Raw genomic sequence first — 19,717 nt, 5'->3', positions numbered from 1 at the left:
GTTGTACGTTGCGAGGGTCAGTTGGGTTTGGCGGCCTACCGTAACCCGGGGATTCTTCGCACCCCCTGTTCTACCGTAACCACGACCGCCGCCGTAGCCGGGAATAGTAGAACTACCGGGAACTGGGGGCCGTGGTTGAATTTGACTTGCCATGAAGGTAAATGCCCATAGTCGCCACGCTGGGCATGCGGGTTGGCGACCGCAGAGCATAGCTTCTTTCCCACCAGTGATGCTGCTGCCCATCACCGGTTTATTGCATTTAGCTATGCCGTTTATGGATGGTTATACCGCCATCAATCGGTCGTCAGAGCCTCGTCCGTTGTTTATCAGGATGTACCACGAGAAGGTGAGGTTGACAATTGGAGCACTAAGATGTTGATGTGCTCCCTTACACCCCACTTTTCACCCCCTTATAACTCGAAAACTATTTAAGTTATATAAACCAAATTTGGTACATATCAAGAGGACCTCAAGATAAACAAGAACCTTAAATTTCATAAATACAGATTAAACAGTTGCGTAGATATTAATATCCAAAAATCGCAATTTTTAAGACTGACTGACTTATAGACATATACAAAACCTAACCCACTTCCAGATGACCTAGAAAGTTCAAATTTTGTAATCAACTAGGTAATAGTGAGTGTACAAAGGAAAAAATCATAAAATACTGAATTTATTTGTATTTAATTTTTTTTTCAATGACATAAATTTTGTTTGTATGGAAAAATGGAAAAGTTTAAAAAAAAAGAAAATAGTATATTCACCTTACTAGTCTTAAAAAATAGATCAAAACTAATCAGTGGCCGAAAAAAATTTTGAAATCCATCAATAAATGACTGAGATATTATAGATTATTGAAGTTTACATATTTTAGGACGAAACATCTGTAGATTCGAAGCGCCTCTGACATCACACTCACTCGCGCTAGTATAGCTAGGGCGGATTACTTCGATTGCATGATTTCTTTATTCAAAACTGTTATTAAACGTAAAATAAAAGAAAATTGTAATAAAAATATTGCCTTTATTGCTCATACAGTTAAAAATAATATATAATTTTACATATTCACATTTATTTATTCTTTATTTATGAGTGTTTAGTTTAGTTTTAATTTCAGTGTAAATAAATAAATAAATAAATAAAATCTTTATTTTGCTTTAAACATGGTATTCAATGGTGATACAATTATATTAATAAAGCACAAACATGTTTAGCCAATACAAGCATGCAAAAATAATTACCATAAATGGTGTAATGGAAGAAGGCTTCGTCGAAGGTCGAAATGATTTAATTTGCGTAATATTAATATGAGTGAAACATCTTTAGGCGCGTTTAGAGTAAAATTTCAAGATCGCGTCATGGCAATACCGTTACGTCATGGAGTAAGGCGACGATTCTTCTACAACGATCTTTGCATCTTGATAATAGTGTGTGTACAAATTCACGCTGGATGTTTAGAAAATCATGTAATCTTTTAAACAGAAAACGAGTTTAAAAAATTGCAGATAATGACGGGGCAATGTGCGCTGACATTCATAACATACAAGAAAATATAGAAAATAATACTAAATAAACCATACAGAGAAACCGCAAGAAAAAATAAAAAAATCGTATATAAAAAGTATTATATTCATAAAGTAAATCAAATTTGCAGAGTAATTTTCTGTACAAAAAGTAATGATATACCACCAAAAACATAAATGTAAAATTTGGAGCCGAGTTCAATCGTTGACTTAATTTGCCAAAAAAAGAAATGAGATCTAAATGTGTGCCAAGTTCTGCAGACAGTCCAGAAATTTATTTACAAAGATGTATTAAGTTCTTAGGTTGACTGAAAACTCAATTGTTTTATTTTCCCTTAGAGAACAATGTTTATTCCAAAATATAACTTTTTAAATTTGAATAATATAATTATTTTCACAAAGCAAACAACTAATGACCTATTGAACCCCATAATTTGATGAGGCTAGTTTTTAGAACCTCACAAAATATAAACAGTATGTAAAACTAGCCTCATCAAATTATGGGGTTCAATAGGTCATTAGTTGTTTGCTTTGTGAAAATAATTATATTAGGTATTCAAATTTAAAAAGTTATATTTTGGAATAAACATTGTTCTCTAAGGGAAAATAAAACAATTAAGTTTTCAGTCAACCTAAGAACTTAATACATCTTTGTAAATAAATTTCTGGACTGTCTGCAGAACTTGGCACACATTTAGATCTCATTTCTTTTTTTGGCAAATTAAGTCAACGATTGAACTCGGCTCCAAATTTTACATTTATGTTTTTGGTGGTATTATATTTAACAAACCGATAAGTTGTTGTCACTTCATATACAGATAACTACAAAGAATGTTTAAACATTTCATGTTGTTACAAGAAATAATCAAACAACGTTTATTTGAAAATAAAATAGCATAACAAAATTTGTTAATATCCTCCTCCACGTTACATCAGACATACTCCGTTGTGACTTGTGATTCTTTAAAATCTCAAAACAAATTCAATTGTTTATTTTGCATTTATTATCAGCAATATGTTGGTTGCCAGTAGTAATAATTATTTTTTTATTATTTCAGTGAGTCATCATCATTTTGAGTAATTAAAAAAAATCCCCATCATCTGGGGTTGCCAATGTTTTTTACTATATTGGAATATAGTAAACGTGTAATTTATAATATTGAAAATATTTATACGTTTACAATACAATGTTATAAGAAAGAGAATATAGCTTTTTTAGTTTAAAAAAAATGTGTGCGTGTACTAGTATACGTCTACACACGTAAGAAGTGTAACTTCTTTATGACCTTTTTTTTCAAAAAATAATTTACTATATGCAACTTTACAGAAACACGTCGAATCACGCGTGGCAGGGATAAGAAAAAGATGGCGCATAATGGAAAAATGTAACGCGTAGGTAACAAAAAAAAATTACACTAAATTTTTTTCTAACCCCGATAAAGAAGTTTCACTTCAAAAAGCATCCTGGTAACCGCATTCAGAATCTTTAAAATGGTGATCTAATTACGTATAAAAAAAATTATAGACAGAGGCATTCGAGCTACCTTTATGAAGAATACAATAAAGCGTCATTTTCAACAGCTAATCCAGCTTCCGTATCTATAGTTTTACTTTTACCGTCATCAGCCCTATACTCGAGAGCACTTGAAACAGCGATAAAGTTAATCTCCGTCGTGACATTTCGATGACAGATACAAACAGCCAATCAAATCACAGTGTTGCGAGCACGCCCACGCTTCATGAATCTCATGCTGGCGGACCATGTGCATCACAGACTTGTCAAAGTTATCTTATTTGCAATAGCAAATCCTTTTAGTGCCAAGCCTCCTAGTTTATGCGTGTTTTATTGTATTTGATTGTCTCTTTATTTTGCTTTATTGTGTGATTAATTACTTGTATACATAACAACAAAGAGGAGTAGTTGTAACTTTTACTGCATTACTGCTTACAAGCTATTTTGACGTCATTATTAAAATGTCAAAAAGATTTTTATTACCAGGAGCAGTAACTACTACCTACTTAATCTGTGATCAGGAGTGGACCACGTGTAAGCTCCGAGGTGTACCTAAGCGAATGTTTGCCACGGGAATTCTATATTATTCGTCTTTCTTATAAGTGCCCTTAACAATGTCATCTCTACTGTAAATATATAAAAAAATTGCTATAATATACAACAGTCAAGACAACTCTATTTAAGTTGTAATGTAGGAAATTCGATAAGACTATCAAAATATCATGAATCTTATAATATGACATGCGTAGGTTCGTAGTATTTTAAGTTATCTAAATTCTTCTTATTCTTTTGTCTTTTTAAGTGTAAGGCTAAGCGCGCACCACGATTTTAATTTTTGCGACACGATTTCAAAATCGCGCTGTAGAAAATCGCAGAGAGTACGGTGCGCGCACAGCGATAATTTAATAGTGATCCTTACTCACTTTCATCGTGGATTTCGTACAAGTTGCTTGTCTTTATTTACTACTTCGGAGGACAAGAAGAAAAAAAAAAGAAAATTAGTCAATATTGGACTCATCCTTTTACAGCAGATAGAATTGTCAATGGTTTCTTTTATCCATACTAATATTATAAATGCGAAAGTAAATCTGTCTGTCTGTAAATTTGGTATAGAGATATTTTGATACCCGAGAAAGGACATAGGATCGGTTTTATCCCGGAAATCCCACGGGATCGGGAACTATGCGGGTTTTTCTTTGACTGCGCGGGCGATGCCGCGGGTGGAAAGCTAGTCAGAAATACAATGAACTTCGGATGTATCCCAAAAAATTCTATGGCTATTATAGAATAAAAATTCCGCCAAAAGGCCACCCTTTGTGCTTTTTTATTATTGTAACCTTTATGTATATTTTGTTTCTTGCACAATAAAGTGTTAAATAAAGAAATAAATAAATTCAAACTTTTGACAGATTACTAAGTTTATGTTTACCAAACAGTACCTATACCACTACGATGTTTACTATTGGACAGACGAAACACAAGTGAAGTGCCGGCCGGGCCCGAGTGTGCGATTTTATTATCGCAGTGCGCGCGGTACCATACAATTTCATATTCTGCATTTCATTTTGGCGACAATCGCGTCGCGAGCAGTCGCAGAAAAATGTGACAAATCACAATTTTAAAATCGCTGCGATTATTTAAACGCATGTGCGCGCATTGTCATAGTAACTCATACGTTGTATTTCTGCGATAAAATAATCACGCTGCATAAAGTCGTGGTGCGCGCTTAGCCTAAGAACTGTAATGTAAGATCTATTTATATAAACACGTGTAACCGAAGTAGCGGGAGGAACGGTATATCAAAGAACCAACTATACTAAAATTCTCTCTTGTCAACGTTGCTACCTCCTACTTATACGATTATTTCTGTTTCTGTGTCTAATAGTGAGGCGAAGAGCGGAACCTCCTGACACAAGCATTTATTTGTTTACTAGGAGTGTTCCAATCACAAATTAGTTAAGGACCTATTGTAAAAGGAAGAAATAAACAATTTGAATTTGAATGTATAAGGTCATGGTTAATTCAGATTAAAAAAAATCTTTAGAATTTAGATGATCCTAGTTAGTACTTTATATTCTGCTTACGCCATCCTACGTACTCGCCAGTTGGAGATGCTTTTTCACGGTCGGATATTTTCATTCTTGTTGAACCTTAGGAACTATTTTTTTTATTATTTATGATAAGAATTAATAATAAAGGTACTCAATATTGCTATGCAGATATTCTAGTGTCACGTAAACAACCTTCATTTTTATGCGATTTATTTAAATTAAAATTTGCTTAGAATTTTTGTAAAATATCTGAATAAAAAACTAAAAAGTATATAAGATAGTTCGATTCGAGTATCTAAGTAGGTAGGTAGGTACCTATATCGCGGTCACTGTATCTAAGAAGGTAGTTAGGTACCTATATTTTTGCCTGCGCCTACAATATTTCGCTATTTAGTCATTAATTCATCAAATCCATTTGTATATCCGGGAATTTTATAATTTGATACATAATAACAAGTGACGATATTCCGATTTTATATACTTGCGCTTTTCATTTTAATAGATTTTTAATGACTTTACATGCTAAAATTAATTAAGATTGACTAAAACTTATTTTTTTTAACTAGGTATAATTATTCCTAGTCCTAGAGGGAACGATAATAGTTAATACTAGTCATTGAGATATATACATATGGAGACGACACCGCCTACATCACTTATGTTCCGCTCAACATACACCATATGGCGTAACTGCACGCTCATTTTTTATTTGTTTTAAAGTGAAACGCATCAAATATGCCTTCGTGTGTGTTACGATATTGCACAAATAATACGGAAAAGTGCAAAGGAATAACTTTCATCGGTACCTAAGTACCTAACTAGATAATAATTTTTAAAACTTAGAGCAAAAAAATGGCGCACAGTTTTTGTTTGTGGTGTCTCCTCCATACGTAGTAATATTATCTCAATGATACTAGTACGTGTACATAAATAGATTCTATGGCATAGAATCCTACCTACCTAACTATGGCTAGTTATTGCGATCATATTAATATGAATTTGCCCAATTCTATTCTAATTATCAAAATAATAATCTTATGCCGGCACTACACATAGGCCAACGCGTTGGCGAGCGCGTTGGCACATGCACTTGTCCAATGTGTAGAACGGGCGTTCGCGCGCTGGTGGTAGGTATTTGAACGTTGGCCAGCGCGCTTGCGAGCTTGCCGCGCGGTGTCGGAACCATCAAAGGACACTTGTCGCAAGCTTGGCGCACCATCCACACATTGGCCGTGCGATCAGTTTGACTGTAGCACCGATCAGGAGTGCACGTTTTTTTCTTGCGGCGAATTAACACCTAACTTGACAAAATGGCGAACAATATGAGTAACGAGGAAACATTTAAATTTATTGAGCTCTATCAGAGTTAAAACTGCCTGTGGAACCCAAAAAATAAGTACCATAAAAATAAAAATGTTGTATGTATTAAAACTTTAAAAGTGCCAAATAAATAAGGTTCTTGGACATGCCGTTTTCCTCACAATGTTTTACTTCACAAAGAGCATCCTACTTTAATATTATTTTAATATTATAAATGTGAAAGTGTGTTTATTTCTTTGTTTGTAACATCCATTTTGAATCCGTCCGCACATTGGCTCGAACCAAACCATACTGAACGACCTTCCAATGTGTGGATTACTCACAAGCGCGTTTGCAAGCGCACCGCCAGCGCGCTGGCGAATGCACTGGCCTATGTGTAGAGGCGACATTAAAAAAACGCATTTAAATTTTCAACGCATGTCACGCCATCTTTATTTAAATGCAATACAATAGTACGTTAATTACTCGCTAGATGTCACACGTTTGTAAACAACGGAAAATATATTATTCCCAAAAAATAAAATATTCACAAAAATATGATTATTAAGATTTTCCTCCCCTAATAGGAATTTTCAATATACAATGATATTTCATTGTATGTCTACTTTTATTAAATCTGTGGTCTATATATACATAATATATTATCTTTATTTCTCTATGTCAATTGCGCAGGTCAATTGAAATTTCTGAACTGGCAACTTGTACCACTGGCCAATTGCAAGCTAGAGATCTGCGAACTGAAATTCTGAATTCACGCCTGTCGGCCATATTGTTATTTGTAATTCTTGTCTCTTGAATCGTTTTGTCGTTGGGTATAATTTTAATTTATTTGATAAAATCATAATCGTTTTAAATATTCTAAAAACGTTTTGTGTCAATAAGTGTATAGTGCGTCTTATTTTATTAATTTAAGTTTGAAAGACTTCGTGTAGTTTTTAGAATGGGTAGAAAGAAGAAGAAGGCGTCTAAACCTTGGTGCTGGTATCCTTTTTACAATTGCAACTATACCAAATTTCGAAACATGGCCTTCGGAATTTTTTGTTCTATGTTTACATATATGATTCAGTTATTTCCTTAGCGAATTGTACAGGTATTGCAACAGGGAATTTGACGATGAAAAAATCCTAATTCAACATCAAAAAGCGAAACATTTTAAATGCCACATATGCCACAAAAAACTGTATACGGGACCAGGGCTGTCGATTCACTGCATGCAGGTATGATGCTCGTCCTATATCTTGGCAGTCGCCCCAATCGCCTACGCAATCGCAAAGTATTTTTTTAACTGGTACACTTATAGGTTAAGATATTTTGGCACATCATAAGCGCCAAATTGCGGATCTGTAGTAGTTATTAATAAATATCGCGCCTTATAATCGTCGTTTCGTTTCGTTTTTGTCTCGTGATGCATTCGTTTTATACATTTCAGGTCCACAAAGAAGCGATAGACAAAGTTCCAAATTCATTACCAAATAGGTCGAATATAGAAATAGAAATCTATGGTATGGAAGGTATACCACCTGAAGATATAAAGGAGCATGAAAGGCAGAAAACAGGTATAAACATAGAATTATAAATGGCTTAGGCTGATTGGAACATGAACCATGATGTATGTACTACTTATTTTTATATTAACATGCTTGGGACACGGTAGCCTTAGATGTAATTGATGTGTAGTTATAGTGTTCCAGTGAAGGTAGGTGTGCACTCTAAGCCATAATTTAATCTATATTAATGCTCTAGGTGGTGGCAAAGTGTCAGACAGTGATGATGATGAACCAGCTGCAAAGAAAAAGGCAACATCAGCACTGGTAAGGGTTTCTTCAGTTCTAAGTTCACTTTCTTACTACTTATTATCCTAAATTACTAGTATACATTTTAGTGAAGACATTTAATTGTACAAGTTACGGATTCAGTATTCATTTATAACTCATTGTTTTCATTTCAATTATGTTTGTTTTGGCTATACTCGCAACAGTTTCCTATTTACTCAATACTCATGCTTCAACAACTTATATATTATTCACACATCAAGCTCATAACTAATGATCTACAGTATACAATTACATTTTTATAAAAATAGCAAATAATTCTACTAGATTTCAAGATTTTATACTTAAAATATATGTATATTTTAGCTGGGCCCTGGACCTTCGAATGTGACGCAGGGGATCTTACCGACCCCCATGGGTCCCGTTCCTCCAGGAATGTACCCTGGCCATATGGCCATGAACCATATGATGCCACATTTTATGCAAGCACCTAGGTATGTATCGTTTTAAAATCAATCTTTACTAAAATAACAACAATCTATATTGCACTCCAAAAGGTAAAAAAGCAAATAATTTTATTTTAATATAACAAAAACATTTTTTTGTTATATTGACACTTTTCTTAGAACACAGCCTTTAACTAAACAACAGTTTATGATCCCTAATAATTGAATCATAAGCATTCCTATACAACATTATTATTGATAAATAAAATAAATGTTTGATATTGCTACAGACATGGCATATTCATATCATGTAAATAACATGTCCTTGTGAAAACAAGTATAATTATGTTCTAGATGTGGAAGCAATTACTTGCTTTTAGTAGCTTTTTGGTAATAAAAAAATATTGACAACAAGTTCTTGTATGATAAACAATTCTTTATTTTTTTATTATTATCTTAAAAAACTATGTCATAATTTTTGAACTTTTATAGTATAATCACACTTATATAAAAATATTTATTTGCAAAAGTGTAAGGGATAAATGCAATTTTTTTAAATAATGAATATCTAAAAGCAAACAGGAAGATGATCCATATAATGCTTTGAAAATTTTTGAAATTGTTGGTATTTTAATACACCTACTTACTAATGAAGATATTTTATAACTTACAGAATGATGATGCCCGGCATGAGGCCGCTCTTCCCCGCAGTTAGTGTTCCTGTTTCAACACCTAGTAAACCTACCTTCCCTGCGTACAGGTAAGTCTAGAATCTTAATATTGTCTACGACCTAGATAATATGAAGTTGTCAGTGAAACCGATTTGTAATGTGTCTATCCCCTATATGTTACCAATTTCTTGTAAATATTCATTGATTTTTGAACTTTGATATTAATATACATATTATATAGCCTAAAAGACAGTGGTAATAATATGTAGGATTGGCAATTTCTAATTACACTTTATAAAAAACAGTTTTTAATTTATCTCCGGTAAAAATATTAAGTTATTAATAGTAAGCTTGAAAAATTTATGATCATAATTTGAATGAAACCATAAGCATGTAATTTGTTTTGGGTCGGAATTTGTTTATACGAAAATACTGGAAATATATTTATAAAAATTCTAGTTCTTAACACATAGTTTTTCCATCTAGGTAGTTTTTTTCTATAAATTCTGTTGCATTCTATCAAATAATTTATAACTATGTGTTTATTATATAAGATGACAGAAAAGTAACACCAATTTTCTTAAATATTGTGTATTTAATTCAAATTTGTATTTGAAAAATGTTTATCAATGGTCATTTGCTTTTGGAACTTGCAGTCTTAAGTTACCTTCAAAGGAAACTTCCTTTTAGAATTCAAGCAATTGTCTTGTTATTATCTTAATAATACTAATAAGACAGCTATTGTGTTGTTTTGCTATAAAACATAATTACATGATTTGATGCTTTTTATCACATGTGTATCTCGTAATTATATGAACTGTACAACTGTTTTAAATTGTATTTTCATATTATGAATATTGAAGACTAGCTGTGCAATACGGGTTTTCTTAGTGTGATGATATATAGCCTTAGCCTTATAGCCTTCCTTAATAAATGGACTATGTAACTGTGAAATAATTTTTCGAATTGCACCTGTGATTCCTGAGTTTAGCGCATTCTATCAAACAAACAAACTCGTCGGCTATATAATATTAGTAAAGATCTTGAAGATCTTCTGTTTGAAATAATAATATTAAGATAATTTCAATTTTCGCTCGAAAGTAATCTCATTAGTTATGTAACAATCTTGTAAACATGATATTTTTATTGTAAAACATGCAATGCATGTCGAAATTAAAGACTTTTTAACGGATTTTAAACGCGATTAATTTCGAAATGTATAATACTCGCGTAAAATCAAACCCTAGAAAATACTATGCAATGCATGTTTTGTCTTGCATTGAATGAGGTTGATTAGTGTAACACTATTACTAATTGCTCAACCGTGTTGAAACCATAATAATGTGTAAATGTCTATTGGCAATATTATTATATTATGTTAGTCTTTCACTTAGAATGTGATTTTTTATTTTCAATTTTGAATTGAAATGTTCCATAAATTGGCTTGGATAAATATTAAAAATACATTATTATTTAAGTAACAATTCATGTTTCTGTGCATAAATTTAAAACAAAATAGATTTAGATTTAAGAAAACAATAGACCATTCTATAAAAATACATTTAATTCTTCAAACACACAAATGACAAAACCAAGAAAACATCCATTCTCTAATTCTATTTTATTCATTATCATCAAATTAATATATTATTTTGTAAATTTCAGCAACGCAACAATAAGCGCACCGCCAACAACCTCAACGAGCAACAGCGATCCCAAAGAGAACGGGGACGTGAAGCCACCAGCGGCTAACACCTGTCCCCTGGTGACCGCCACGGGGGCGGGCTCCAAGATCATACACCCTCCGGAGGACGTGTCCCTCGAAGAGATCAGAGCGAGGAACGGCAAGTATAGGCCGAGACCGAAGCCCGACCAGCAGAGCACGCCCGTGTCGGCCCCGGCCATGATCACACCGAGCACCAGTCAAGCTGAGGTAGTTATTTGTTTTTAATATAAGTTGAGGGATATTTGTTTAGAAATTGAAGGTTTTAACGGATTTTAAACGCGATTTATTCATTACTAGCTTCCGCCCGCGACTCCGTCCGCGCGGATGTCGGTCTTCGCGTGGATGGTTTATTTCTCCATTTTGAGTAGGTACCTCTGACAATAAAATCTTATAAATATCTATTGGACCCAATTCCCAAATACGGCTAGGCCTATAATAATACGCAACGTGTGTTCGCGGTTCTACGGAACAACGTCTATGGATAAAACTGAAAAATTAAGATTATTTTTTTTCTACATATTTTTCCAGGATAAAAAGTATCCTATTTTACGCCCAGGATAATAAGGTATAATTATACCAAGTTTCATCGAAATCGAACCGCTAGTTTTCACGTGATGCCTTCACATACAGACAGACAGACAGACAGACAGACAGACAAAAATTTTTTTAATCACATATTTGGGTTTGGTATCGATCCAGTAACACCCCCTGCTATTTATTTTTTCAATATTTTCAATGTACAGAATTGACCCTTCTACAGATTTATTATACGTATAGATATTATTGTAGTCTCCCCGTGACCATGCTCCGTGTAAAATGTGTGAAACGTCGGGATAATAATATTATGAGTAAATCATGTTTAAAATTCGTTAAAATCATTAATTTCTACATGTTAAATACTCGATATTTCGATATTTGTTTCTATTTCACAAAAAACTTCTGAACAGATTTTGATGATGCAGCAAATATTTACCTTGCTTATTAAATTTATCTGCAAGTGTAACTATGCGTATGATATAGATATTTTAGTAGTCTTTATTTATTGAAATATAATATTTTGACTTTTAAAGTAACAGAGTAGGAATATACAATGAAATATTCTTCTTTTACGTCTATCCTCCTACGACCTTACTAATAAAAAGTTAAACAATGGATAATTTTCTACTATAGCTGTGTCCTGCTCTTGGTCACATGAAACGTCAATCATAAAAACAAGACAGGTTATTGCAATAACTAATCCATTGCATAGGGAATGGGTAACATTTTATTAGTAAGACCGTTAATCAATAAATCCCTACATTTCATAAAATAAGTGTCTAACACATTTTTGTCTGTCTGTCTTCCATCATTTCAAAAACGACTGTACCGATTTTCAATAGGTTCTTGAATAATATAATGACAATGACTTACTTTAGTTAAATTTTATACAACTGTGGGCAAAAAGCTTTTTCTTAGACTTTATCTGACTAGTTTGTCCCCTTATACTTGTTATCGTATCGCTGGCATTTTGCCTAGCCAAGCGAGTATCGACTACCAAGTCGAGTGTAAGCTATAAGCCCGCACAGCGGCCCTAAGTCCCGCGCACTGCAGGTGCAGCACACCCTGCAGGTGGCGGCGCACATGTCGGCGGCGGTCGCGGCGGCCCGCCAGCAGGCCCTGCGCCGGCCCGTGCTGCCCGCCGGCATGGGCAGCATGGGCAGCATGCCCGGCATGGGCAGCATGCCCGGCATGGGCGGCATGCCCGGCATGGGCGGCATGGTGCTCGGGCAGGTGCGCGTGCCCGTGCCCGTGTCGATGCCGCTGCCCGTGCTGCCCGTGATGCCGCAGTTCAACCTCGTGCGCCCGCTGCAGCCCGGTCAGTATTACTACATGCACCATAGCTAGGCGATACCGAATATATAACGAGCCCCGCGTAGGACGGATACAGTTGTAGTGTTGATGACTTCTGTTTTTGAGAATTGCGTTTTGTAAACGAGCTACTTAAGTGACTGTTATAAGTGATTTATGTTAACTATGCAATGCGTTTTTTGACAATTTAAAGAATCAGTTTGTAACTGCAATAAATTATGTTAATAGGCAGTGTACGAACAGCTCGTTATTTATTTTCGATATTGCATTTTTTTTTTAGTTTATAATAATGAATTAATAATAAATACGGAGTTCACAAATCCGTAGCACATGTATCGATGTACATGTTACCTTTAGATTAAGTCTTTGATATGTTTAGCCTCTAACGATAAGTGACCTCTATTATTCTACTCTTTTAAGCACTTTCTATATTTGTATTGTAATTTCTGTCATAGAGAGTTTCCTTTAGCTACTTAACGTAGCAGAATATGTTAGGGATAACACTGACTACGAGAGTTTGAACCGAACGAGTCCACGATTTGTGAACTCTACACGACACACCGTTAAAATTTGTTTTTAAACTGTCAATTGTAATTATTTTTAGTGACTATTTACTCACGATGAAGGCATACTTTTGAAACGGACCTAAGGGCCTAATGTTTGCATTTTTGTCAAGGTAACTGAAAGCATTTCGTAGGCTTAGGTGATTAGTTGTATAGTTATTGTTGCACAATTAATTAAGTACATTTATTGCTGTTATATTAATATACCACCGTCTTTGGTGATGACTTGTAAAGATCCCGACACATTCCTTATTGTTAAAGACATTATTTTTATATTCATTTTTTTTCATATATTGTAACGCAAAGGTTTACCTCCGAGTACACTTAGTGGGTGTTATGTACGGAATACTCTCGAAGCTCAAACACGCATAATGTACCTAAGTTAACATATCGGCGTGGAAAATGGATTTGTTCAATAAAGTCATGTATTTTCGTGCACCTGTCTTTCTATTTTCCACGACACCTAAGCGTAAGGCAGTGGCCGGTGCGGTGCGCGGCCAAGTGCCGAGTGCCAAGTGCCAAGTGCCGCCAAGTGCCACGTGCCTAGTGCCACGGGCCAAGTGCCGCGGCTCAGGCTAACACCCACTAACACGAGACGACATTGCCATATACACGAGACCTGACCTTTATCTGTGATTTCGATGCCACAACCGTCCGAGCGTCGGATCGAATCGGTAATTTTATTCACATTAATGGATTTGCTTACTGTAGTAGCTCTATCTTATTACTGTCTCGAATTTTTCTCGTAGTGTCATATGATATGTGAATATTTGTCGGTTGACGGGTGGGTACACTAATATTATTTTACGTAAAGTAGTTTTGTCGCTTTAAAATGTGCATGAACCGAAGACTTCGGAATAGTCGTTTGGCTGAGAGAATTTTTTGAGAGTACGACCGTCACGGATCGCACCGGTACATGCATGTACGGGGCGAGTCTTCGCGCCGACTTACTTTTTTTGGAAAGTGTGATTTTTCATGTGAATTATTTATCCTACCTACCTGTGTTCCTTCGCTTATACTGCACCTTATCGGTCGCCACACCCGCGTGCGTACATGCGCGGCCCTTCGACCTGCCCTCTCACAGCACCGTAGTCGCTTCACGCGTAGGGATCGTTCCATCTGACCGTGCCTTTAGCCCATCTAAATTGTATCATTCCGAGGGCACGTCGATACAGACCTGTCGAAGGCCGGCACAGGCATATACACACCGCGGGTGTCGGTCCGGCGAAGTCCGGGCGACAGGCGATTGTGAACAGTCACAACGGCTCCGCCGTGTGTTGGACCGCTGGTCCCCTGTTGACTCGGTGTGGGCTAGGGAGAGGAGGGATAACGTACACATTATTTATTGTATTGATGCGCGGTGTTCACTTCGCCCCGCGCCGCTCTCGGTCCACAGCGAACTGACTCTAATAATAATTTGCTTGTTCATTCTTGTTAGAAATAATTCAGGGGGGGTAACTTTTTAATGACAATAATCACTAGGCCCAATACGTCGCAAATTTTCAGGATCAGCTTTAGCGAAAGCTGTTTCGTATGACCGGAAGTCGAATTGGCCAAGGTAAGGCAAGAAAACAAGAAACAATTAGACGTGCATTAGCTCGCCCCTGTGTCGCGAAACGTATTGGCCTTTTTGTGGGGTCAGGTTATAGAATCAGTTCGGTGTGTGCCGCGTGGGGGGCGCGTGGGTCGCCGCTAAAGTGCCGCGTTGCGCTGTGTGCAGGGATGCTGCTCCCGGGCGGGATGATGCAGATGAGCGCCATGTTCCCGGGCGGCGTGCCCGGCCTGCCCATGATGCAGCCGCGCTATCGGTAGCTGAGGAGTTAGGCTAAGCGTCCCCGTCTCGCCCGCCGCCCAGGTAGGCCTCCGCCCCCGACGGACTCTTTCGGTTCGCGCATCCTGACTGACGATATGGTGACTGGTCGTGTTGGAAAGTCGAGTTTTGACGCTTTGATTTTATACTGATGAATAATGTAATGATAAGACTTTTATACTTGATTGAGCCGCGCTGCTGTAGTTTAATTTGTAATAGATAATGTGAATTTGAATAATAATTATATAAACGAGGGTGGAACGGAAAGAGTCCCGACGGTGAGTGGCGGACGGAACTCCGCCAGCGATTCGGTCGGTGAGGTTAAGCGGGGCAAGGTAAGGCCGGCGCAGGATGGGTACCCACTGGCAAGAGTAAGTGCGGCGCGCGGGACAGGTGACGAGAGTCGCCCGCGAAGAAAGCGCCGACATTGAAACAGTCTGTGGCGGCATCTTGTGCGATCCAAATACAAAGATTTTGAAGATAGACAACCTTAAAATTATTGTCCCTAGTAATTGTTGCCAGTAAATAACAGTCGACTAAAACACTAACATTGTTAAAGTTATAAACCAAATTAAATTGTACTTATTTAAATGTCCCCCGAAGTGAATCTTTTTATTTGGAACGCACATGAAAACCGTGGACTACACCGGGCACAGTTTGAGATGTTTGTACGTTTGTCATGTAAAATAATTGTATGATCTCGGGTGGGTGGGGTGTGAGTCTCGGGTTTGCGTGCCTTTCACCCGGTGATATTATATATTACAATGTGTCAACTGTTTCGTATGTCTGTGCGTTGTGTTACGGGTTGGGCCGGCAGTTCCCTGTGCGGTGACGCTACACTAATCGAACATTGTTAGATTTTTTATATAATGAGGGTACTTGTTGATCTCGGGGTTTAACAATGATTTCCATCACAAATGAGCATTGTTTTAGTGTATAACGCTTTGGAAAAATAGTTTTCATAATGAGGGTAGTAGTGTTTTTCGTGGTGTGTGCGTTAGTGCAGCGACACGACACAGGCGACTCGCAAAATGTCACAACTGTAGTTGTTGGATTGGCGGCCCCCTGTCCCCTAGCTATAATTATTATTATTATATTAATTAATAAAGTAACCTCCCGCGCCATGCTGACGGGCGTCGTAGTTAAAATTTAATTTACGGATAAGAAGTGTGTAAGAGTAACGAAAATGTTATTAATTAATGTTATATATATTTGCCTTAACGAACTTTTTTTTCTTATGAGTTTCCACAAGTTGTGACGTTTGCTCTACTCTTGTAGAATTTTGACCGTTTTACTCAATAAAATGCTCTCATGGAATTTGTGTTTTATTTTATCAAATAACTAGGCTATAAGAACTTCAGATGATTTACAATTATTATACTTGATGTAAAATTGTATACCTAATCAATATGGTAAAAAATAGCTAACGGTGGTGTATGTATCTTTAGCAATGCTATACTAGTTCGGTATGATATCAAATAGTGGCTGATGTATTTGCTTCGTGAAATTGTAGTATTCATTTTATATTATTATAATGCTGACCTAGATAAAAATTTAGACAAACAGCCGCAGTGTAGATGGGAAAAGTAAGTATGTACCTATAAGAAATTCAGCGTGCAGGTCATACTGTATAACTGGCTGAATTTTGTATCAATTTAAAAAAATAAATTTCCATGAACATCTGTGTTCAACCGGTTCATTATTACTAAACGACCAGGCAAATGAGGATTGTTCTTCTTAATTTATTAATCAGCAAGCAAATAATTTCTATAAAGACGAAGATACCGCAACAAACATGTATAAAATGATGTTATAATAATTCATAATGTGCTTCAAAAGTTGCTGAGATGGTTTTGTTATTTTTCTGAACATTGACTGAACAGATTCATGAAATGAAATATAATATTATGAATAAGTTTAAATATTGCAAAGTGCATGATAGGAGTGAACACTTCTAATATCGATCTAAAATGTATTTTATAGGAACTTCTATTAAATAATATACATAATAAAAATGAACACTGAACAGGTAACTATTACTGAATAGTATCTAATGAATTCCTAGATTTAATCTCGTAGATCAAGAGCCCATGACGGCCAGACTTTCCTTTCTTTAGTAAAGTTGAAAATTTCTCTGTATATGTCTCCGATACAGATAAGACCGACTAGCGATTATCAAGTCTGGGTTGTGTTTCCTGCCAAAGTAACCACAACCCAGACTTGATAATCGCTAGTCGTTCTTATCTGTATCGGAGACATATACAGAGAAACTTTCAACTTTCCTAAAGAAAGGAAAGTCTGGCCGTCGTGGGCTCTTAGATTATCGGCCACTGTGGCCATTATCTGAATTTATTATTCCTCACTGCGTGAATACTAACGATACCTACACGAGCATGCGCTCAATTTTTCCCCATTCTCAGTCCTATAGGGCGGAAAAGAAGAAAAGTGCGCGAAGCTGGGCAGAGATCAGGAGCAGCTACAGCATTTCGTGTTCTCCGATGCAGCAACACTATCCTGTCTCGTTTTTTTAATATTTCACACACATTTTAATTATTTACCCTACACAATCCTATAAAATTCTTAACCACATTTCAATGGCTTATTCACTTCGAAGAGTCATACTTCGCCTTCCATATAAAATGATCAATTTGCTATTATAATCGATAATAATAATATAAAGCTGAAGAGTGTTTCTTCGCACAAATCTCAGAAACAATTGGACAGATTAAAAAAAAAATTTCTTTAACCGTTGGATACCTATAAGGTTGGATAGGTACGTAATCCCCGAATCTTATCGGCTTTAGAAATATGTACCTACCACGAGTGAATCTGGTCAGACTGCATGAATACATAACAATATAATATTATAGTATACCTTCCCATTTAGTACCTACCGTAGAATAATAATTATAAGGGTATCTCACTAATGCAGATAACTAGATTTGTTATCGTTAGCTATTTTCCTATGAAAATTTTCAGTGAATAAAGTAGCAGAAATCAAAAACATATTTGTGTTACGAAAAAACAGCTCAGTAGTATTATTACTTAGGTATGTTCTTTACATACTTACATAATAAAATAATCAGGGGTTCCTCCTAACAGTAGGTATCGAGATTTAATTCAATCGAGTTCGATTCGATTGCACACTGAATTGGTACTTTTAAAAACTAACACAGCGCAATTTTTCAAAATTTCGGTGGTAAGGCTCAGGGCTCTACTGCAACTGGTATAAAATCATGTCAGCACAATGATCAAGTGTTAAATTGAAATGCCTTTTTTTTCGGTGTTCTAAAATACAAATAAAATTCATAACATGGTTCCAAGTAACCTACGCTCTAAAAACTATAATATTATATCGGTACCTAGGTAAGAGGTACATAAGAAGGGGAAGGAACCTATAGGTATTAAAGCTTCAAAAGTAATTTTGTCATCAATATTCAATCATCACTATTATGTATGATAATTTGAAATAAGTGTCTTGAAGGCTCTTTTTTTGCTTGCCGACCCGGTGAAAAATTAATATGAATCTGTGAACTGGCTGAAACCCACCTGCCCCCCTAGCCAAGTGGCTTTCTGTTAGCGTAGCGTTCAATAGAATAGACTACGAATGTATGAGATTGACGTAAGCTGTAGATATCTACAGCTACAGCGTTATCTACAGCTTAAGTCAATCTCATACATTCGTAGTGATTCGTAGTCTATTCTATTGAACGCTACGCTAACAGAAAGCCACTTAGCTAGGGGGGCTGAAACCCAACTAGCATGGTACGTCTCATGAAATCTATCTCTCATACATATCCAATCACCTGTGTGCGTGAAAGTGTAACAAACATACGTAACCATTTGATAGATGAACGATTAATATTGTGATTTGTGACTTAACAGTCTTATTTGAGTGTAAACAATAATTTAAAATAGATTAATCCGAATTACGAATTGTAAAGAATTTATGCCTTTACAAGCGATACCTACATTTTTTTTTGTTAGTCCGCATCGGGAATCGAACCCGGGACACATTGGCTATTACTGACAGTCCACAAGTTAGCATTACCATAGATAGGTAATAATATATTAATATACTAGGTATTACTGCAACTAAATTTCATTGTTTGAGAATTAAAAATGAAAAAAAAAAACTTGCCGCTGGAATACAATAACACGTAAATAGTAAAATTCGTTCAGCCGTTATTGTTTTATTAGTTGTAATTCATCCGACTTCGCAAATGATATTTTTGATTTTGCTTATGCCAAATTAAATAAGTACATACCTACTTATAGCAGCTTGTCCCAGCACCACTCGGGATAAAAAAAATAGCCTGTCACTCAGAAATAATGTAGCTTTTAGATAATATTGATCGTTTCTTTGAAGCAGATGCATTTTCTTCATTGATATTAAAATATCATGGAAATGAAATAACGAAGTAGGTAATAAGTAACTAGTAGGAATAAATATTGAATAATAATTAGTAAA

At 35.8% G+C, this 19,717-nt stretch overlaps 1 protein-coding gene across 3 annotated transcripts; it reads left to right on the top strand.

The window, feature by feature from the left end:
* Positions 1 to 7,136: 7,136 nt before the first annotated feature.
* Positions 7,137 to 16,563, top strand: LOC123696104 (BUB3-interacting and GLEBS motif-containing protein ZNF207). Of its 3 annotated transcripts, none has more exons than XM_045642119.1 (9): positions 7,137 to 7,391; positions 7,501 to 7,627; positions 7,840 to 7,966; positions 8,154 to 8,221; positions 8,549 to 8,676; positions 9,302 to 9,388; positions 10,965 to 11,232; positions 12,601 to 12,880; positions 15,157 to 16,563. In XM_045642119.1, the coding sequence occupies exons 1-9, from the start codon at positions 7,351 to 7,353 to the stop codon at positions 15,246 to 15,248; spliced, it is 1,218 nt and encodes a 405-aa protein (XP_045498075.1). In that variant the 5' UTR covers positions 7,137 to 7,350; the 3' UTR covers positions 15,249 to 16,563. The 3 variants fall into 3 exon arrangements, with proteins under 3 accessions (XP_045498075.1, XP_045498077.1, XP_045498076.1); XM_045642121.1 differs by having other exon boundaries at positions 7,138 to 7,391; positions 12,634 to 12,880; XM_045642120.1 differs by having other exon boundaries at positions 7,138 to 7,391; positions 12,616 to 12,880.
* Positions 16,564 to 19,717: the final 3,154 nt, after the last annotated feature.

Source organism: Colias croceus, chromosome 12 (assembly GCF_905220415.1).
Source record: "Colias croceus chromosome 12, ilColCroc2.1".
NCBI lineage: Eukaryota > Metazoa > Arthropoda > Insecta > Lepidoptera > Pieridae > Colias > Colias croceus.
Note: the sequence above shows the minus strand (reverse complement) of the source record. Positions and strands in the feature narration are given on the sequence as shown.

Coding starts and splice junctions, on each gene's coding strand:
- LOC123696104 (XM_045642119.1), top strand. CDS start 7,351: ATGGGTAGAAAGAAGAAGAAGGCGTCTAAACCTTGGTGCTG. Junction 8,677..9,301: donor CATTTTATGCAAGCACCTAG/GTATGTATCGTT, acceptor TATAACTTACAG/AATGATGATGCCCGGCATGA. Junction 9,389..10,964: donor CCTACCTTCCCTGCGTACAG/GTAAGTCTAGAA, acceptor TGTAAATTTCAG/CAACGCAACAATAAGCGCAC.